General features: G+C 32.2%; 1 protein-coding gene across 1 annotated transcript; it reads right to left on the reverse strand.

The window, feature by feature from the left end:
- Positions 1-631: 631 nt before the first annotated feature.
- LOC139498476 (bystin-like) lies at positions 632-18,861 on the reverse strand. Its single transcript, XM_071286864.1, has 10 exons — positions 18,652-18,861; positions 14,839-14,924; positions 10,140-10,248; positions 9,427-9,559; positions 6,878-7,020; positions 6,356-6,453; positions 4,628-4,706; positions 3,640-3,705; positions 1,920-2,128; positions 632-878 (listed from the first exon to the last, which is right to left on the reverse strand). The coding sequence occupies exons 1-10, from the start codon at positions 18,796-18,798 to the stop codon at positions 647-649; spliced, it is 1,302 nt and encodes a 433-aa protein (XP_071142965.1). The 5' UTR covers positions 18,799-18,861; the 3' UTR covers positions 632-646.
- Positions 18,862-23,143: the final 4,282 nt, after the last annotated feature.

Here is a 23,143-nt window from a genome sequence, read left to right on the forward strand (position 1 = left end):
CCATCCGATAAACGGATTACCTATAACAACAGATTATGACACCAGTTGTAACCATTGATTAGCTTGGGGTGGTAAACAAAGTCATAACCTTTTCCCCAGGTAAAATTTAGTAATTAGCGTATCATATCAATACGCAAATTAATATGCAATCGATCTTCAAAAAAGGCAGGGCGCCCTGGAAACTGTAAAAAGGGCACAGGGCGCCGCGCCCTCTGAAAACGGCCTAGCTGGAACACTGCTATATGACCTATTACGGTTTAGTTTACTTTTTCAAATTATGACTTTGGACGGATAGTTGTCTCATTGTCACTCATACCACATCTTCTTATATGTATTAAAATGCTTCTTTCCTGTCATGGATGTAGCCAATGTAAACTGATAAATTGTTCATTTTTAATAACTCTAAAGACGGAAGCCTAAAAAGTTCTGGTAAAGTCTGAAAATATCTATAAAAGTTATGGAGATCAAAATGAGCCAGGCCAGATGAGATCCAAACCATCATTAGATAAAAATGGTGGTCATGATTTTAATGACAAACAAGGTTTAAACTGTGAACAGGGAGAGTTACCATGAATGTTTTGGCTTTTAAATCAACAGACCATGAGTAAAATCACAATTATCAAATCCTTCAGAATGTTTACAAAATTTATTGCAAGGCCATAGCTCCTGCAGATGACTCGCCAATTTCTAAATCTCTTCGCTTTGAATTCATTAGTTCTCTTCTGACTTCTGGAGTTATCTGTTCGTGTACTTGTGCTCGTAAGAGATCCATTAAAGCCTCACATTGTTCACATGAAATGTCCTCTTTATATCTCTGTACAAATGTCAATAAACACTGATGCCACAAAACTGGGAGCAATCGTTTATCTTTTGTAAAACTGAAAAATAAATAATATTTGACTGGTTAGGAAAGATAAGATAAAACTTTAAATAAATAGAGATGATGTCCGAACTTGTATATAATGTTATAAAGGGACATAACTCAAGAAAGACAAAAGTGACTACAACCAAATTTAAACTGAGTTGATGATTTATGTCATGTTATTTTTCTGTGTTCACGTTCATATCTAACTAAGGGAGGTACAAGAAATAAATGTGAATCTTGTATTTGATTATTTAAACTCATATGTGCAACTCAATCCCTTCTCACTTCTTTTGAAGAAGAATGTAACTTGGTAGTTAAGAATAGAAATGCATACCCTTTATAACATTATTTTTTGATAGCATATTTGAGAATGTTATCCCAAAAGTCTTCATAATAGATCTACACTTAATAGGGACATTGACCCTTGTATTACTAGGGTGCAGTATTTCAAATTGAGAAATTATTGCAAGGTTTTTATTATTGCAGAAATTGCGATGGACAGATTTTACAAAAAAAAAATATCATATTTTGTGTATTGAAGAAAAATTGCATTTTTGTTACATTTGTTTTTGTGGTTTTGTCAATCTCTGCATTCAAAGAGGGGGGATAGGACCTTTATCGGGACTCTGGGATCGGGTGTTTTTAAGCTCGGGATTTCGAGATTGACCCTTTTGGGATCAGGGAATCCTTTTTTTCTGATTTCGGGACGTCGGGATTTACTTTATTTAAATTCAGGACCTCAGGATTTCGTTTTTTTAAGTCCGGGATTTCGGGATCAGGACCCCTCTTATCCCCCCTCTTCAAAGTCCATAGAAAAAAATTGTAAGTTGAACATATGTGATTCAACTGTACCCACGAAACCCACAAAAATCGGTTTAAAATGAAGAATTATAAGGAATCCACCAAAATCAAATTCACAATTCTTGTCCACTTTTAGGAAACTACAATAACAATTAAACCCCAAAATTTCTGAATTTACAGCACATTGTTGAATATTACTTTACTTATAATCCTTATTCATGCTGGGACTAGTTTTTTGTATCAAATTACTTACCTCAGAAAATGAAAAACAACAGCATCTATTACCCTGAATGGTAAGGCATATTTTTTATCCAGTAATGTCCTAAGAAATATACTGTTTGCACCATTATAGTCCATTTCTGCTATTTTCAAGATGGCTGCTGCTGAATGTAACATGGGAATTGAATTCTTTGCTAAGATACTGGCAACAATCACTGCCTCTCTTAATGTACAATTTCCTGACTGTCAATAGAAAAACATTCACTTTTTAAAATTTTTTTAAACAGAGTTTAACTGTGTGTTTTGTTATGTGTTTATTTATTCCACATTGGCAAGAGGTATACTTGGGGTTGAGATCTCATAAAACATGTTAACGCTCCACATTTTAGCACCTGTCTCAAGACAGGAACCTCTAGCCTTTGTTAGTCTTGTGTGTGTTTTTTTATATATATTTTGTTTCATTTGTATGTGTGTAGTTAAGTGTGGCGTCCATTTCACTGAACTAGTATGTATACATTATCACTTAGAGGACAGCTGAACCTTTCCTCCAGATCTTCTAGCTGCTTTGAAGACCCACTAGTGGTCTTGAGATGTTTACTGCTCTTTGGAAGTTAGTTGTCACTTTGACTCATTCCCAATTTCCATTTTCTATTTATCATGTTTATAAATCCTTGCAGTGCTGAGCAATGGTGAGAATCAAAATAGAATACATAGGCAGATCCATGAGGGGCCCGCCTCACCCCCACCTTTTTGTGGGAAAAATTTGGTTGATTATATAGGTAATCACTGAAGCATGACTGGAGCAGGCCCCTCCTTATGAAAAGTTTGGGTCCGCCACTGGAATACAATACATTACTTTAGCATTCAAACATTTCCAGCTTTATAAAAAAAATTATATCTTATAAGCCATAATATTATATTTAAATCAACAGGGATTATTTTATATAAAGGGGGGCTAATCATAGTATATCAATAATGTGGTCATTTTTATAAATTTCCTGTTTACAAAACTTTGAATATTTCGAAAAAACTAAGGATTTTCTTATCCCAGGCATAGATTACCTTAGCCGTATATGGCACAACTTTTTGGAATTTTGGATCCTCAATGCTCTTCAACTTTGTACTTGTTTGGTTTTATAAGTATTATGATATGAGCATCACTGATGAGTCTTATGTAGACGAATCGCGCGTCTGGCGTGCTAAATTATAATCCTGGTACCTTTGATAACTATTTACACCACTGGGTTGATGCCACTGCTGGTTGAGGTTTCGTCCCCGAGGGTATCACCAGCCCAGTAGTCATCACTTCAGTGTTTACATTAATATCAATAATATGGTCATTTTTATAAATTTCCTGTTTACAAAACTTTGAATATTTTGAAAAACTAAGGATTTTCTTATCCCAGGCATAGATTACCTTAGCTGTATTTGGGGCAACTTTTAGAAATTTTGGATCCTCAATGCTCTTCAACTTTATACTTGTTTGGCTTTATAAATATTTTGATATGAGCGTCACTGATGAGTCTTATGTAGACGAAACACGCGTCTGGCATACTAAATTATAATCCTGGTACCTTTGATAACTACTCTTCATTGAATGTGATTACTGCAAAGTAATACTTACAGAAAAAGGGAGATAATCAACTACAAATAATAATTTAAAATAAAATTTTAGTTTCTGGGAAAGGGCTATTGTTTAACTATAAGTGTTAGTGCAAAAACTGTCACAAACAATATACTGTTATATTTCTCACCTCACAAAGTGGTAGTAATATTCCTTTAAAAAAGGCAGCTGGTTTGAATAGTGATTTTCTTACAGCCTGCAAAAGAGTAAGATTATCATAAATATATAATTCAAATGTCTGAAAAGAAAGAGCTTTGTTGTAGTGTAAGGTTCTTTATGATCAATTTAGTGGTCCAAATTGTAAAATAGTCATCTATGGTGACTGGACAAACCTACAATTTTTAGCACTGATGAATACATGTGCATAAAAAAACATGCTAACTTGCACTATAATTTTCCTTATTCGTTGAACTGAAAAATCAGGTTCAAAACTGTAGTTTGACACATGATTGTAAAAATTCTCATCAAATGAACATGCATGTTCATTTAGTTTCAAGTTATTATGACAACAACTTCATTGTAAACTATCTTTTATTCTAATAACCAAAACATTTAACCTGATATGGGACAGACAAACCTAAAAATTGCATTATTGTAGATGTGACATTAAAATGTAACAAAGTCTGTATTAATAGCAATTACCCTAAAATATTTACAGTAAGAGTTGAGGGAGAGTGGACCAATAGTTGTACAATAGTTACAGAATAAAAATGTGCAAGTTATTAGACATGCACTGTGTATTCTATAATTGAATCAAAATTTTTCAATGATTAAATCTGTTTAAAATACAGATCCTATGTCCATAGCTTACAAGGACATTAAAATGCTACATTCTATTTTCTATTTAGAGACCTCTGTATTTGTCCGATAAAAACACTTCTCCAAAAAATTTGCAGGCTGACATTTCATTGGCTGATGTAATAAGTACCAGATTAGAAAGTAAAACAGATTTGTGATCAATTGTGTCAGATCCTTTGTAAGCAAAGTTAGGACACATAATCTGTACTATAATTAGTTTGCCAATGATCTAAACAAGAACTTATAAATGTTTTATCACAACTTTCCATACCATCATCGCTTAATCTTTTGGTTTTTGTACTTACCATATATAAACTTACCATATATAAATGAAAATTGAGTCTTTTAAATTCTGCAATATCATCTCTTATTCTTGGAAATAAAACCAAATTAAAAAATCTGAAATAAAAATCATTCTCGATTATAATTTACCATTCTATATTTGAAGTTGGAAAATAATTGTTATGCAAGAATAGTTTCCTTTTAAAGAGTTTTTCTTTTTTTTTAATTTCATTAAAACCTCATTTGAAATTCTTCTGTCAAAAGTCAATTAAACTTTCAATATGGACACATAGCACTGGTATAATTTGTCTCCAAGTATAAAATCAATGAAAATCATAACAAAACAATAAAAGGGCAATGACTGTGAAAATTAATAAATAAACATATCCAAGTGTAAAAAACTGGTTTCGATGACTTTGAAATGATTGTTTGAAGTGTTCTTTTGTGAAGTCAAAATTGAAGGTCAGTGTCTGTGATGATGTTAACTGGTAGGCAAATTGCAATTCAGTGACTCTGACGAAAGTTTAAACTTTTTTTTCCCACTTTATTTGGCCTTTTATCTATATTCATTTGAGCTTTACTGATGAGTCTTTTGTGGGTCTGGAGAAAGAAATTTTAATATGTCTTGTTTTATTGACAAGTTTAACAAGAGTGCACACGCTGAAATGTCTCGCCTTCTTTACTAATCATTGATATTATGTTGATAGACCTAAATATAAAGCTTTATTACAACTGTCACATAAACTCAACATTAACCAAGAAAACAAAACATTGATCAATGAACCATGAAAATGAGGTCAAGGTCAGATGAACCATGCTAGACAGACATGTACAGCTAACAATTTTTCAATAAAACCAATATAGTTGACTTATTGCTTATAAATTAAGAAAAACAGACCAAAACACAAACACTTAACACTTAGCAATGGACCGTGAAAATGAGGTCAAGGTCAAATAAAACCTGCGTAACAGACATATAGATCATAAAATATTTCCATACACCAAATATAGTTGACCTAATGCATAAAGTATTTGAAAAATAGACCAAAACTCAAAAACTTAACTTTGACCACTGAACCATGATAATGAGGTCAAGGTCAGATGACACCTGTCAGTTAGACATGTACACCTTACAATCATTCCATACTCCAAATATAGAAGACCTATTGCATAAAGTATAAGAAAAACAGACCAAAACACAAAAACTTAACTATAACCACTGAACCATGAAAATGAGGTCAAGGTCAAATGACACCTGCCAGTTGGACATGTACACCTTACAGTCCTTCCATACACCGAATATACTAGCCCTATTGCTTATAGTATCTGAGATATGGACTTGACCACCAAAACTTAACCTTGTTCACTGATCTATGAAATGAGGTCGAGGTCAAGTGAAAACTGTCTGACGGGCATGAGGACCTTGCAAGGTACGCACATACCAAATATAGTTATCCAATTACTTATAATAAGAGAGAAATTAACATTACAAAAAATCTTAACTTTTTTTTCAAGTAGTCACTGAACCATGAAAATGAGGTCAAGGACATTGGACATGTGACTGACGGAAAGTTCGTAACATGAGGCATCTATATACAAAGTATGAAGCATACAGGTCTTCCACCTTCTAAAATATATAGCTTTTAAGAAGTGAGCTAACACCGCCGCCGCTGTAGCTGCCGCCGGATCACTATCCCTTTGTTGAGCTTTCTGCAACAAAAGTTGCAGGCTCGACAAAAATTAAATCCTCCTTTTACAGTATTTACCTCTGTGCCATTTTTGCATTTAAATTAGAAGCAAATATTCTGGTGGCCTGGTACATAGATGCTGCAGACCATGTCTCAGGTTCTGTTAAATACAATATCTGAAATAGTAATTTTAACGTTGTAACAATTTATCAAACTTCACAGCTTGTACAAGCAAACTTATTGAGAAACTGGTACAACATACAGTCATAAAAATCAACTTTAGAGAACTTTTTCTAAGAAAAATAATTGCAAGAATCATGTTGTTGATATCATTTAAACCTGGCTGGACTCATTTTTTTCAAAACTGGTTAATTCAAAGATTGTAAAATAATCATATTCTACCAACTGCAAAATTTATTAATAATTAATATGAGATGTCACTCTACACATGTCTTACCTTTTTTGTTATGGAGACTTAAATAATAAATATATGTAAAAATAAAATGTCCTTCTTCTCACTGCTAGATCTGATATGGCCTAAAAGGATGAGTCTATGGACTCACCTTCAAAAGTCCAAGTGCAATTAAAATATTTTTATACCTGTTCCCAGTTCTGTAAATTTGGGATAATTTTAAAGGCTTTAGGGAGCTTTCCACTTCTATATTTCTGTAAAATCTGTCTTATACTTTTGTACATGCCAACAACTCTCTTGTCTAACTGTTGCATATTTACACTGGCATTATCTGAAAATATTAAAAGAGTAATAATTAATCTAAAAACAAGGATATGTGATATATGATTTTGGGATTATCTTGTTAAAAAAAAAATTACCGTTAAAATCGTTAAATAAGCAGCAGGTTTTTTCTCTATCTTTGTCCCTGCATGTGATACTCAGGTGCGTTTAATGTATGTTTTTTTTCTGTTTCCAGGACCAGCGTGATAAAACAATATCTGGATATTTTTTATGGAGACAGTCAGATTGTCAAGTGCTTGCAGTGACTTGATAAATTGTTTTATGTGGCATATTTTGTTATGAATAAATATATTTACTTTATCGTTTGTTCTTTATTTCATTGTTGGTTTAGGAAGTTTATAACCATGTGTTCATTTTATAAACAAAGAAAGATAACCGTGTTTGATGAGAAGTACCATACAGGATATTGTGTATTTATCATAAATATGTAATTGTTTGTTGTTTTAATATGTTTTAAAATAAAATCTTCTAATGGAATAATAAAGGAAGTGATTGTGTTTCTTGCCAATAATCCAAGTTTCGTTTAATGTTGAAAATTTTTGAAATTGTTAAAAGAAGGAAGATTAAAGATATTAAGTGAAAATAATGATTTAAATATTCTATCACTTCTAATGCAATCCCATTCATGCATGACTTGCATTTTGTTTCCTTTTTTTGTGCCATTTTAACAATAATAGTCCAGTCAATCTAGCATAAATTTGACCCTAATCTTAAATTACTTGCAACAGAAGATTTTTAAGTTTTAATCTTAAGCATTATACCCCAAATATACACAGAAAAAAAGTCCAACAAATCTAACTTGAGGAAGACTAAAAAATCACAATTTAAAATTCATATGGAGATTTGTATTAAAATGGGAGATAACTCTGTGAAATATCAATAAAAATTGATCCAAAATTATAAATTTACGGCTTCTTTTCAGAGAATGAACTGATTCTTGATATTTTAGCCATCTTTAGAGTATAACAAACAACTCAAAGGGTGTTTACATATCATTTATTAAGCTACAATCTAGATTTCATAATTCATTGGTTGACCATTTACTAAATTTTTCAACATGTCAAGGTAAAGAATCTCAAATTTAATAAAAAAAATAATTAAGCATATATTTTTCTTTTTGTGGTATAAAGTTTCTTTAAACAAGGTGTATGCTGAAAACATATACTAAACAGATATAACTAATACCAAATTTTCACATTATTTTTTTCAAAATGGTCACAAAGCCAAAAATTTGCAATTTTGCTAAAAAAAAACATTAATTTAAAGAAAATCAACCAAAAATTTACAAAAAAAAGATTCATTTTTGCTGAGTTATCTCCTCTGTCCAATGATAATTTCCATAGGAAATTAAAAATGCTGATTTTCAGTTTTCTCAAGTTAAATTATATGAGACTTTTTTCTGTGTATATTTGGGGCTTTATGCTAAAAATTAGAACTAAATCATGTTCTGTTGCAATCAGTTTGAGGTTAAAACTTAGTTTGACTGGACTATAAGTATATAGAAATAAGAAGATCCCAATAGTGGGGCAATTTTCCACCAGAGACCAAATGACATAAAAGTAACAAACCAAAGGACTTCGTACAACCCCAACAAACTTAACAAAGAGCAATACCAAGTAAAATTCTCTATACAACAAAATTATCTTAAATTCAAAATTTATGGATTAAATTGTAAGAAAACGCAAGTGTTCTTCAGTGAATTAAAAATTTTCAGGAAAAATCCTTTAACAAACAAGGGCAGATAATTATACTGAATTTGTGTTTTTTTTTTACACATTTTAAGAAATTAAGGCATGTGACCCTATTATTTTTTTAATTGATATTTCAGAAAGATCATTGAAAGTAATTCTCTCATTGAATTTTAACAAATTGTATGGTTTATGTTAAAACATTCCTCAAAAGGGAAATTATGCTTTTCGTATATAACTCATATAAAATAAAAGTGATTTTGTTAATTTCAATATATAATACACAAAAAACAAGGTCTGTGGATCACGAAGTTTTAATATTGAAATTTGAAAGTCTATTGTTAAACATTTAGACACTCCAGCTACTTCTTAAGGTGGTCAATAACACTACAGGGAGATAACTCTATGAAAACTGCTGAACATTTAAATCACCTTCTATTGTTAATGAAATATAAAGCTTCTCAATATTTTTCCAAATTGAATCAGGGTCTGGTACACAAAAGAATGATCAAAATTAGTGTATTTATATTTGTATTGAACTGTCAAATATTCAATATTTTTTTTCCAATAAAGTGTGTGGTTGAAGTTTTTTGATATTTTTTTTATTATTGTCAGAGCGTCAAAGTTAATATATTTTAAAAAATTTATGAAAATTAAACAAGCCAAATTCCTTTTAGTCAAGGTGTACCACCTTAAGCACTATTTACCTGACATTTGTGTTTGTACTTCTGTCTTCTTTTCTGTGATTTTCTCCATGATGATATCGGCCAGAGTTCTTTGTTTGACTGGCTCGTTGGACATAAACATTTGTAAGGCTTTCTCATCATCTTCATCCACTTCCTACAAAACATTAAAAAGAAATGCATAAAAAAGTTCCACCTTACACTCATTTAATATTTCCAAGGGACAAAACTCTTTTTAAAATAATCTATGGATCCCCATTATACAACTTGTCTGAGATATAACTGATATCAGCCTATAGTATAAGTTTTATAAAAATTTGGCAAGCTATAAAACAGACAAATATGAATTGCTTGTACAGGGTATTTTTATTAAAAAAAATAGTGAGAATTCCTTGAATTCTTAAAATGAAACTTAAATGATTTACCAGTTACAACTTGTTGATAGAAAGTGTCTGCAGAAAACCTCAGACAAATTTCTTCTGGAGTTTCTATGTTTTCATCTTTTTCTATCTAACATAAGAGTTTATAACTGCTCCTTGCTTTTTTTTAATATCCCAACCACATCCTCATCAAATTCAAATGATATGAATGATTGCCAATGAGACAATCAGTATAGAGAGAGAGCTCCAGTTATTTCCCTTTACTAAATTTTGTGTGGGAAGCAAACTAAAACCAAGTAGACCAAAAGAAACAATTTTTCACCTATGATACACAGTAATAATGTAGTGATAGCTTACAATGTCTTCATAAAATTCTTCATTATCAGAGGCAAGATCATTGTCGGAATCTGAATCATCTCGTGGCGGCCCTGTATCTAAAGTGGTCTTTTTCTTTACAGGTTGGGCCCTGAAAAAATAATCAATATTCATGTAAACATATGTATAAAAGTATAATTTTAAATCAGAAATCCTGCACTTCATAAAACAGAATAAAAACACAACACTTTATAGAAGAGACTGTACAACATTCATATTTTTTTTTTACAAAAATTCAAAATTCCAAGGAAAATTCACAAACGAGAAAGTCCTTTATCAAATAACAAACCAGATGCTCCTCAGGGCGCAGCTTGATACGACCACAGAGGTCAAATCCTGAACAGTTTGGGCAAGTATGGACACAACATTCAAGCTTGATACAGCTCTCAATTTGGATTGTGATTAAATAGTTGATACAGAATAGGTTCTGACAAAGAAAGAATGTGGTCTAAGAACTTAAAATTTAAATTGGACATATACCTATTATGGTCCAATATCCAAAATCTAAATACATGGTTAGATTGAGCATATCAAAGAACCCCAAGAATTCAATTTTTGATGAAATCAAATAAAGTTCAATTTTGAACCCTTTAGAACTCAAATGTGGATCAATTTGATAAAGGGGCCCAAATATCAAAAATCTAAATACATGGTTAGATTCAGCATATCAAAGAACCCCATACTTTCAATTTTTGTTGAAATCAAACAAATTTTAATTTTGGATCCCAATTTGGACCAACTTGAAAATTGGGTCCATAATCAAAAATCTAAGTACATGTTTAGATTCAGCATATCAAAGAACCCCAAGAATTCAATTGTTGTAAAAATCAAAGTAAGTTTAATTATGGACCCTTTTGACTTTAATGTAGACCAATTTGGAAACAGGACCAAAAATTAAGAATCTAAATACACGGTTATATTAGGCATATCAAAGAACCCCAATAATTCAATTTTTGATGAAATCAAGCAAAGTTTAATTTTGGCCCCTAATTCCTAAACTGTTGAGACCAAAACTTCCAAAATCAATCCTAACCTTTCTTTTGTGGTCATAAACCTTGTGTTTAAATTTTATAGATTTCTATTTACTTATACCAAATATAAACTAGAGGCTCTAAAGAGCCTGTGTCGCTCACCTTGGTTTATGTGCATATTAAACAAAGGACACAAATGGATTCATGACAAAATTGTGTTTTGGTGATGGTGATGTGTTTGAAGTTCTTACTTTCTGAACGATTTTGCTTCTTACAATATTATCTATAATGAACTTTGCCCATTAGTAACAGAGAACTATATTTGGTAAAAATTTACATATATTTACCAAATTAATGAAAATTGTTAAAAATTGACTATAAAGGGCAATAACTCCTTAAGGGGTCAATTGACCATTAAGGTCATGTTGACTTATTTGTAGATCTTACTTTGCTGAACATTATTGCTGTTTACAGTTTATCGCTATCTATAATAGTATTCAAGATAACCAAAAACGGCAAAATTTCTTTAAAAATTACCATTTGGAGGGCAGCAACCCAACAACCAGTTGTCCAATTCATCTGAAAAATTCAGGGCAGATAGATATTGACTTGATTAACAAATTAACCTATTGTCAGATTTGCTCTAAATGCTTTGGTTTCATAGTTATAAGCCAAAAACTGCATTTTACCCCTATGTTTTATTTTTAGCTGTGGCGGCCATCTTAGTTGGTTGACCAAGTCATGCCACACATTTTTTAAACTAGATACCCCAAAGATGATTGTGGCCAAGTTTGGATTAGTTTGGCCCAGTAGTTTCAGAGGAGAAGATTTTTGTAAAAGATACCTTTAATTTACGAAAAATGGTTAAAAATTTACTATAAAGGGCAATAACTCCTAAACGGGTCAACTGACCATTTTGGTCATGTTGACCTTTTTGTAGATCTTACTTTGATGAACATTATTGCTGTTTACAGTTTATCTCTATCTATAATAATATTCAAGATAATAACCAAAAACAGCAAAATTTCCTCAAACTTACCAATTCAGGGGCAGCAACCCAACAACGGGTTGACTGATTCAACTGAAAATTTCAGGGCAGATAGATATTGACTTGATTAACAATTTAACTTCTTGTCAGATTTGCTCTAAATGCTTTGGTTTCATAGTTATAAGCCAAAAACTGCATTTTACCCCTATGTTCTATTTTTAGCTGTGGCGGCCATCTTAGTTGGTTGACCAGGTCACGCCACACATTTTTTAAACTAGATACCCCAAAGATGATTGTGGCCAAGTTTGGATTAATTTGGCCCAGTAGTTTCAGAGGAGAAGATTTTTGTAAAAGATTACTTTAATTTACGAAAAATGGTTAAAAATTGACTATAAAGGGCAATAACTCCTACACGGGTCAACTGACCATTTTGGTCATGTTGACTTATTTGTAGATCTTACTGTGCTGAACATTATTGCTTTTTACAGTTTATCTCTATCTATAATAATATTCAAGATAATAACCAAAAACAGCAAAATTTCCTCAAAATTACCAATTCAGGGGCAGCAACCCAACAACCGATTGACCGATTCATCTGAAAATTTCAGGGCAGATAGATCTTGACCTAATAAACATTTTTATCCCATGTCAGATTTCCTCAAAATGCTTTGGTTTTTGAGTTATAAGCCAAAAACTGCATTTTACCCCTATGTTCTATTTTTAGCTGTGGCGGCCATCTTGGTTGGTTGACCAGGTCACGCCACACATTTTTTAAACTAGATACCCCAAAGATGATTGTGGCCAAGTTTGGATTAATTTGGCCCAGTAGTTTCAGAGGAGAAGATTTTTGTAAACGATTACTTTAATTTACGAAAAATGGTTAAAAATTGACTATAAAGGGCAATAACTCCTAAACGGGTCAACTGACCATTTTGGTCATGTTGACTTATTTGTAGATCTTACTTTGCTGAACATTATTGTTGTTTACAGTTTATCTCTATCTATAATAATATTCAAGATAATAACCAAAAACAGCAAAATTTCCTCAAAATTACCAATTCAGGGGCAGTAACCCAACAACCGATTGACCGATTCATCTGAAAATTTCAGGGCAGATAGATCTTGACCTGATAAACATTTTTACCCATGTCAGATTTGCTCTAAATGCTTTGGTTTTTGAGTTATAAGCCAAAAACTGCATTTTACCCCTATGTTCTATTTTTAGCCGTGGCGGCCATCTTGGTTGGTTGACCGGGTCACGCCACACATTTTTTAAACTAGATACCCCAATGATGATTGTGGACAAGTTTGGTTTGATTTGGCCCATTAGTTTCAGAGGAGAAGATTTTTGTAAAAGTTAACGACGACGGACGACGACGACGGACGACGACGCCGGACGCCGGACGCAAAGTGATGGGAATAGCTCACTTGGCCCTTCGGGCCAGGTGAGCTAAAAAGAAGATGTGGTATGATTGCCAATGAGACAACTGTCCACAAGAAACCAAAATGACACAGACATTAACAACTATAGGTCACCGTACGGCCTTCAACAATGAGCAAAGCCCATATCGCATAGTCAGCTATAAAAGGCCCCGATAAGACAATGTAAAACAATTCAATTGAGAAAACTTAACGGCCTTATTTATATAAAAAAATGAACAAAAAACAAATATATAACACATAAACAAACGACAACCACTGAATTACAGGCTCCTGACTTGGGACAGGCACATACATAAATAATGTGGCAGGGTTAAACATGTTAGCGGGATCCCAACCCTTCCCTAACCTGGGACAGTGGTATAACAGTACAACATAAGAACGAACTATAAAAATCAGTTGAAAAAGGCTTAACTAATCAGATGGACAAAAATACAAGTTGACGTGGCCGGGTACTTATACATCCCCACACAAAAAGACACAATGAACAGATCTGAGAGTACTCGCAGTTATCTGACAGCTAGTTCAAAGCCACTAACAACTAATAAAAAATTCATGCATCTAAGACTATATTATCAATCCGTGAACATCCAACATCCAATGGATTTAGTGTAAAGACGTCATAAACAGCCAGAGAAAAAATATGACCTTGTGCAATGCCAAGTTACAGGTATCAACAGATTGTAGATCCATGAATATGTATACAGTATGTATATAACATACTAGTAATATCTAGTTAGCTTTTAATTTACTGATAACAAAATCAATATTTATACCAATAAAAACAATATTCAATGATCTTATTACAGTGTTGAATAGGTAACCTTTTAGAATAAGTTTATTTAAAGGAGCAACAAGTTTACATGGATCATTTCTAAATTTCCAGGCACGGTTAACAACATTTCCGTAAAAATGAGGATGTGCTATCCCGTTTGAAATAAGTTTTCTACAGGTACAACCAAACTTCAAAACCAAATCTTTATATCTATGGAAAAATTTAGTAAAGGTTTTAAGCAATTTATAGTAACGATATCCCTGGTTTAATAATTTACCAGTAATACATAGATTGCGTTCGTAAAAATCAAAAACGTCACAACAGACACGGGCATAGCGAACCAGCTGTGAAATATAAACACCGTAAGATGGTGCCAAAGGAACATCACCATCTAAAAATGGAAAATTAACAATAGGGAACGAAAAATTGTCTCTTTTGTCGTAAATTTTAGTGTGGAGTTTCCCGTTTAAAAGTTTGTTTAGTGTTTGTTGTCTACCTGTATCTTACCTTATAATTCCATGTTCCTCTTCAAGTTCTGCTTGTTGTAATCTTGCTTGTTCCAAAATCTTCTTAGATAGCTTGTCATCAACATACTAAAATACAGTAAATTAAACAGGCTTTGTTAATATTTAACATTTTTAAATATCAAATAATTAAAGATTCATGCCTTTTGGCAATCTTCAGGCAAAGTCATTACAACTGTAACTGCCAGTACTCTTGTATTGTAACTTTAATTTGTATCTATTGTATTTCTGTTTCATATTGTTCTGAAGAGATACATGTAAGCCATTAGCAACTGATGTTTCCAGTGTTTTCTTATGATGTGTTGTTACAACATGCACTAGTCCGAGATTAATCTGACGTCGTACGGCTCTTTTGACAGACAAGCTGGGGCCGTGGGATGTCAGAGTTCGTCCCAATCAAAAAGTAGATATATGCCGCCCAAAATAGATACGCTGCTTCATTGCTTCTGGAGCCGACTGACGGCCTTGTAATTATATAAATGGGGCATCAATTTGTTCATTTTTCTCTTCATTTATCTAAGTTTCACCTACCTGCCACCCTTTATTTTCTCATATTTAGACAGTTTTCAAAGTGTCCCATTCATTTCGCCATTTTATTTTTAACTTTACAGACACATTTCATCCCACTACATACTGTCCATGCCTGTCCCAAGTCAGTAACCTGTACATGTATTTCTGTGATTGTCATTGGATAATGTCTGTCATATTTGTTACTCTTATACATTGTATTGAATTATCATAAAAAATGAGACATCTTTAATAGTTGTGCATTTTCCCGTACCTTCCTATGTCCTAAATTATGCTCTTTTAAAAATAACAATGTATATAGAATTGATTGTTCAATGACACCATTTACATCAATTGACAGGGGCGTAGCTAGAATGAAATGATGTGCAAGCATATACCGCCGAGCGTAGCGAGGAGAAAAATTTTGAGACCCTTTTATGCAGAAAATGGTTTGTTTTTCGGGTTTTGGCCATATGACGGTTAATTAAGAAGCTACATGACGTACATAGGACTTATACATAATTCATGAATGCAAAACTATTCAAAAATCTTCTGAATAGAACATCTAAATAGAATAAAGCATGGTTAATTGAATACATAAACAACACATTTTTGTGTTATGGAATTTACTAAAAATTGTCAAAAATCTGCCCTTCGGGTCTTAGCAGAAACGAACTTCTTTATTACTTTGTCAATAATCACACAAAAATCCCGATGAATATGCAGCAATGCTAGCGATGCTAAACCGTCGTTGTTCGTTGTTAATCGTACATATGTTTTCAACAGACGTAGTACAATGAACGATCTCTCTGCGGTAGCACCCGCGATATGTAATCCAGCGTGTTCGCCATCAAGCGACCTCCCGATTGAATTTGTCAAAATTACAAAATGTACATGACAAGTCAGTTTCTTTTGTCTCAAACAATGCTGTGATTTGTTCGTTTGTTGTATTTCCTACAACACGAGGAAGCAGATATGCGCAAAGCAGTGATTTTTCTGACTGATATCAGACGCGACTCCAGTTCCATAAATTATCATGTACCTATGTACATGTAGCTTCTTAATTAACCGTCCTATGGCCAAAACCCGAAAAACAAACAATTTTCCGGTACCACGATTTCCCGAGAAATACAAGAAAAACATTATATCCCCAAAACAAACTGATATATCCCGAGAAAAAGACAGTTGCTGGTGTTATGCTACGTTTTATAGTGTTATACTACTTTTAACAATATTAAAGAATATTAATTAAAGATATTACTCGTAAATTATCATGTGGTCTATGGACGCAAAATATAATGAGACTTTCCAAGACTGTTTTTGCGTGTTTGCAGGGTGATTGGCTTTGATAGTCACATTGCATCGGCATATTTAACGATATCGAAGGGTTCTGATAAATCTAATGGCCGATTGGTACATCGCATTCGAAACAGATAAACCGTACTCTGTAAAATGTTCTCCGAAACTACAAGAGTATAACAAATTATAATCTTGTAATAGATTCAAGTTACTGTCCGTTTTTGTCATCTGCAATAAAACTTTAATTTTGAAACCAAATGCCGCTATTTAATGACATTATATCATTTGAATACTCGTATGTGTATCCTTTATATTTTTAATTTATAAATTTTTATTTTGCAATTTATTTTTTTTGCATGCCGAATTGATGTGCACGCAACTGCGTGTTGGCGTATAGGGAGCTACGCGCCTGATTGACCTTGAAGTAAATGGTGTACCACGCGCATGCACATTCCTCAAAAAAAAAACTGTTTTCTTGAATGAATGTTTCATATGGACTTATTTCTGCTGTTTTGAAGTTTAGGTTGTTACAATAATTAATTGGACTGCCGAGGTATTTATCAGCCAAAGGTCTATAGCTACAATGTACATGGAACTTAAACAAGTTATTCAAGAAAATAAGAGGCATCATAATAAAATAAAGACATTATGTCATTTTTCTTAGTTTCTTTTGATACCTATTCTGACACAGACTTCTTTTAAGCTGATTTTTACTGTGCATATTGCTGGGTATCGGGACTGTTCGCCCTATAACATGTTCGCCCTAGGTCCGTTTGCTCAGAGTTCGTTCGCCCTCCTATAAAAATATTAATATTCAGGGCATTGAAGTTGAATAAACTTATTCAGATATTTCTATGATATATTTATCTTGTATATTCTTGAAATTTATGGAAACATTGAAATATTTAAAAGTTTATGGCTTGTTTAGGATCGTTAATTGTTCAATGACAAAATAATCACTGATTATTGTCATTGTCTTTTGATGAATTAATAATAAAAACAAACGTTTTGTTTTGATAAAATATTCAGCTTGAAATTAATAAAAACAATGATGTACGAACTGTTAATTATGAAAAGGATTTACAAGTTCATTTATTTATACTCTAAGACTAGTCATACTGCATACATTTGTGATTGACTGAATACAATTATTTTGTTAACAAATATCAATAAAGATAAATACATTGTATTCCAGTATTCTACTCTGCAAATCAAAGTGAAAATGATAAATTGATTGCGGCAATATAAATATTCTGTCAATTTTTCAACAAACTTAACATATTTTGTTCAAATACTTAAAATAATGCGACTAGACAACAATAAGAAAAAAAAAGAAAAATCAGGGCGAATGGACCCTGGGCGAACAGGTATCAGGGCGAACAGGTACTAGGGCGAACATGAATCAGGGCGAACGGACCCGGATTCATATTGCTGTGTGTTTGTTTTTTCGTCATTGGCTAGAGGTATTGGGAGATCTCACAAAATATGTTTTAACGTGCCACACTTTAGCTGAATTGACCCGGATCTGATTTGGTTTGTACCCATGACCATGTCATATCGGTTAAAAGCTCATTAGAGCTAATGTTGTCTTTGTTTGTATACCTTGCCAACTCTATATAAAGCTTATTTATTTATTATTTACCCCAGAAATGACCTATTTTATAAGCCTGTCTCTTGTCTGGGCACTATATTTATCTAGTCCAAATAATTATGACGTCTTGAAAGGCTATTATAATTTTTTGTAAGGCGTCAAAGAAAAAAATTATAATAGCCTTTCAAGACGTCATAATTATTTGGACTAATATTTATCATGTTATAGCTGATCGACTGTTTAGTATTTTGCATTGTTGAAAACCTTAGATGACTTTTAATTTCTTGTGTCCACGTCATTAGCACTCTGGTGTTGTCTCATCTGCTACTAGTTTGATTAACATTAAATCTCCTAATTTATGTAATAAAGCATTTATCATGCTTTATATCATGTTTATACCGAATCATCTTCGTCCTTTCTGTTACGAATTTTATTTCGGCCTTTGAGTTTAACTGATTTATCTGTTAAGATCTGATCTGCAAGTGTTTGGGTTTTGTCGGTTTCGCCCTCAGTTTTAGATACTTTAACTTTCTTTGCCTTTCCCATGTTTACAGGTTTCACGTGTTGACAATTAATATGGAAGAGATCGTTAGGTCCAGAGAAGTTCCGAAAATCCACAGTGTGCGAATAAAGGAATGATTGTATTATACAAATTAGTACCGGAATCATACTGTGATCAAAATCAGCTAAAACTGCTAATTAACTTCATACGCCGATTTTTTTAAATTAAAAAATCATTTATAAGTATTAAAAAATCAACATCAATGTTACCTTAGCGTTAAAAAGATTATTGGACAAGTCGGTTCGGAGAAGTTTTGGACCGATTATGTTAAGTCAACTCGGACCATCTTATATCGACCCAGACAAGTATTTAAGGAAAGTTTGAAGTATTTAATGATTATAAACCATTTAATATTAAATTTTGAATAAAATTTTCTTTTGATAGTTCCTGAATTTGCCAAAATAATTTCATCCCTGTGAATAGACTTAATCCTACGGAATCGTATTAGCATGATTAGGGACAACACAAACTTAATTTGGGCTGGCAATGACCGATATCTGGCAAACATAACTATTTCGTATGGTAAGCCGTTGTGGAATTTATTGTACCACTGAATTTATTTTTTTATTTTTCTGGTGATGGCCACGTGGCCAAATATTCTGCATTGCCCCTATCAGAGCTTTGGAAAGACCTATTCATATCAATATTTATATTTTCAGGAAAAAATCAAAACATAATGTCACATTCACTGAGTTTACCACTGACCGATTTATTTACTTTGGTCGACATACGCGATTTGTAGGTATCTTTTTATTTATAGTCAAATAAGACGTACACGGAATTTCAACCCTTCCATGTATTACATTCAAATACTTGTAATACGATTTCCCTAACCTGGAGTCTGGACTAAGCAAACATACAAACTATTATTCCCATGCATACAGTTACGTTGTTTCTTGAATGCGGTCCAACGATTTACAGAAAAGAGCGACGATTTACAGAAAAGAACCGAAAAGAACCGAAAAGGACCAAAAAGAACCGAAAATGGACCGAAAAGAACCGAAAAGGAATACATATATATTTATTAAATAAAGTTAAAACCATGTATATATACATGGATTTTTTATAGTGTTAAAGTTTTGACTGCCAACAGTCCTTGTTAAGGTAAATATTTAGAAAATTGTTTATCTTTTTATAGGTAAAATACACTAATAAACCTGGAGCGCATAAGTCAATGTCAACACTAGTATTATTGAATTATTAGAGTATATTGCTATTATTTTGTTGCGTGTTTCCTGTAGTATTTTTTCATTACTCATATTACATATCTATCTATTGTCTGTGTATTGCATATATATATATATATATATTGTTTGTATGGCTATATGCCCTCCTAGGGGCCCTTATTTGGTGAATAAAAAAAAATCTTTTCTATTTTTCTATTCTATAAAATAGGCATCCAACCCTACCTGTAATTTTTCACATACATGTGAGTTAAAATTAGTCCTCTCACAGTATAAGGTTTTCAATGATTTGCAATTTGCTTATTTCCTTCGATTACAAAAAAAGTCGATATCCTTTTCGGTTCTTTTCGGTCCTTTTCGGTTCTTTTTGGTCCTTTTCGGTCCTTTTCGGTTCTTTTCTGTAAATCGTCGCTCTTTTCTGTAAGTCGTCGAACCCTCTTGAATGAGCGTAGTTACCGTTAGTCACGTTAGGCACGTGTCTACACAAATTGTTTTCAAAAATATTTTTATTTTATAAAAAAAATAAACAAAGTTATGCTCGCCAGCCGAGAGAAGCCGTCAAAACTCTCTTAAAATTATCAAATGTCATGTGTACACTAGTATATCATCCCTAGTGAATGGAGTATTGGATATAATTGAATGCCCCTTTTTATATAGAAAAGATATCTAAAACTTTGGTTCAGATCATTTCGTTTCTATCAACAAATACTAGATTAGACACAAAAGTCGTGATATTTGTCAATTTTGTTTAGTTGTAGCTGGCTTTCAACTGGCCCGAGAACACAGTTATTTCGTAGTGCATTTCTTTTAGACAATAAATTCAAATTGAAAAAATCGCACCTGCTCTTTCTCAAAAAGATATTACAATGTAGTATACTACTAGTGGGACAAATAATATCAAAATTATAGAAACCTCTACCAGCTCTAACTCAAAATAATGACTATTCTGTGATAAGGGGGTCATAATTCAGTTTGACAGCTTCAGACGTACTAAAATTATACATTTTTAACTGGACCAAATCACTTCTTAACATAAAGATTCGTTCAGCACCCAATTTTTTTTAACATGTAATTAAAATTATTTCATCCCCTTCTTCATATTCAAATCAATATGAGTTAGATGTAATAATTTCTCATATAGATATATCATATATATTTTAAACCAAGTGTTTTATTATTTACAGTCTAATTGTATTGTAATTGTGTATGTAATTTAAATTCTATATGCATAGATCTATGATAATCAATGTTCTGTTCCCTTATACTTGTATTCTCTATCCCTTGTGGGCCCTAAATTGGAAATAAAATATATGAGATATCTTATCTTATATGAGACAATATCTGAAAAAGTCTAATTTTTGGAAATAAGAAAAAACAAAAATTTTTTGTTTAGACCCAGTATTTTAATAGCACAAATCGAAGAACACACATTGGGGATCTAGGAACTGTTGTCTGTAATTCAAACAATTGTTTAATAAGGAAACAATGGCTATTATAAAAATGGTACAAAAAAAATCCAGTTCTTTCCTGTTACCAAAGTGAATCAATTTTAAAAAGTTTCTAATGGGAATAAGGAATAAGTTTAAGACAATATTTGTGGTTTACTAGTATATCCTGCAATAGTTTATCAAATGCCAATTATTGATTTTAGCATTTGCAATACAAAAGGTTTAGAAATATACTTAAATATAGTCAGATATGTCATATGTCGGTAACATGAAAGAATCTTGAGTAACAGCACAACGGTAAGAGGACAGAGTTGGTAACAGAAAGGATTTTTCTGCTTTATTTTAAAGTTTAAGAAAAATACATCATTTTAAATTGGTCACAATTGGAAGATAACAGCAAACAATGTCATTTATCCTTTGAAACTGTATTTGCAAGATGAAAAATCTGCCTAGGTAATGAAAAATTCTAAAATAAATTCCTTTCTGTTACCATCTACTAAACTAGAATTGCACAATGTTCTCTGCTGTTATCAAAAGCAAAAAAACAATTTTTTTATTCAATATACTTTATCTTATTTTGAAATTTATTTAATATGGTGGTGATAACTTATATTAAATGAAATGGTTGGCATATAGTAGATTAACTTTTCGATTCTTCAGTGACATTGTCTTGAACATCCTTCCTGTTACTGATGATGGTTATGCTGTTACTTTTTACCAGGTAACATGACGGAACGTAACAGAAAGGAATTACGCGATAGTTTTTGTCCTTTTTATCACATTAAATGTAAGTGTATTTCCTGTGACATATAACTTTTAAAAAGATGATATAAAAACACACTTAATGCTGTGGTGCACACTTAAAAATATTCTCAGAAAGTGTAAGAAAAGGCTGTAACAGGATAGAACACCAATAAGTATTTTTCTATAAATTCTTACCTTGGATGGGCTTGAATTTTCAAACCTGGCCGCCTTCCAACTATTTCTTTGTACTAATGCATTCAGGAAAAAGTAAAATCACAAAAATACTGAACTTAGAGGAAGATCAATTGGGAAAGTCCATAATCACATGGCAAAATCAAATAACAAAACGCATCAAAAACGAATGGACAAAAACTGTCATAATGATGCTCTTCACAATACATAATGGGAAAATAACTCTTGGTCTTGTAAACGTTTCCACAGGTAAAAAAAAAACCAGTGGTAACAGGAGGCAAATCACCCCTGGGGACAAATTTGTTTTCTCTTAAAATTTGCAAAATTTTATTACATGCTATAGTTATAATATAAAAAGACAAATTAGGGGCAAGTTTATTATATAATATATCATATATGTGAGAATCAGACGCCTGTTTAATTAATTTGGATATTATTTGAATGATTTAGTTTTCAAAAAAACACAGGGGACAACATGATTTTAGGGGGGTTGAACATTTAAATTACAATATTTTATTGGAAGAAATATAAGAATGAGTGTTTAATTGGCAGGACATGGTGCATTATATAACTTAGTTTCTACTAAAAATTTACAATTTTTTAGATATTGTCTCTTATATATATCCTGCATAGGATGGAAAATATTGTCGCAAAACTAACACTGTGCCCCTCGAGTGATTTTAATGAGTGCGGAAATCCTGTTTGATCATATTTATCATTCCTTTATTCATTCTCATTTTGTTGAATTCGAAACCTTCTTG

This window comes from Mytilus edulis, chromosome 12, assembly GCF_963676685.1.
Source record: "Mytilus edulis chromosome 12, xbMytEdul2.2, whole genome shotgun sequence".
Taxonomy (NCBI): Eukaryota; Metazoa; Mollusca; class Bivalvia; order Mytilida; family Mytilidae; genus Mytilus; species Mytilus edulis.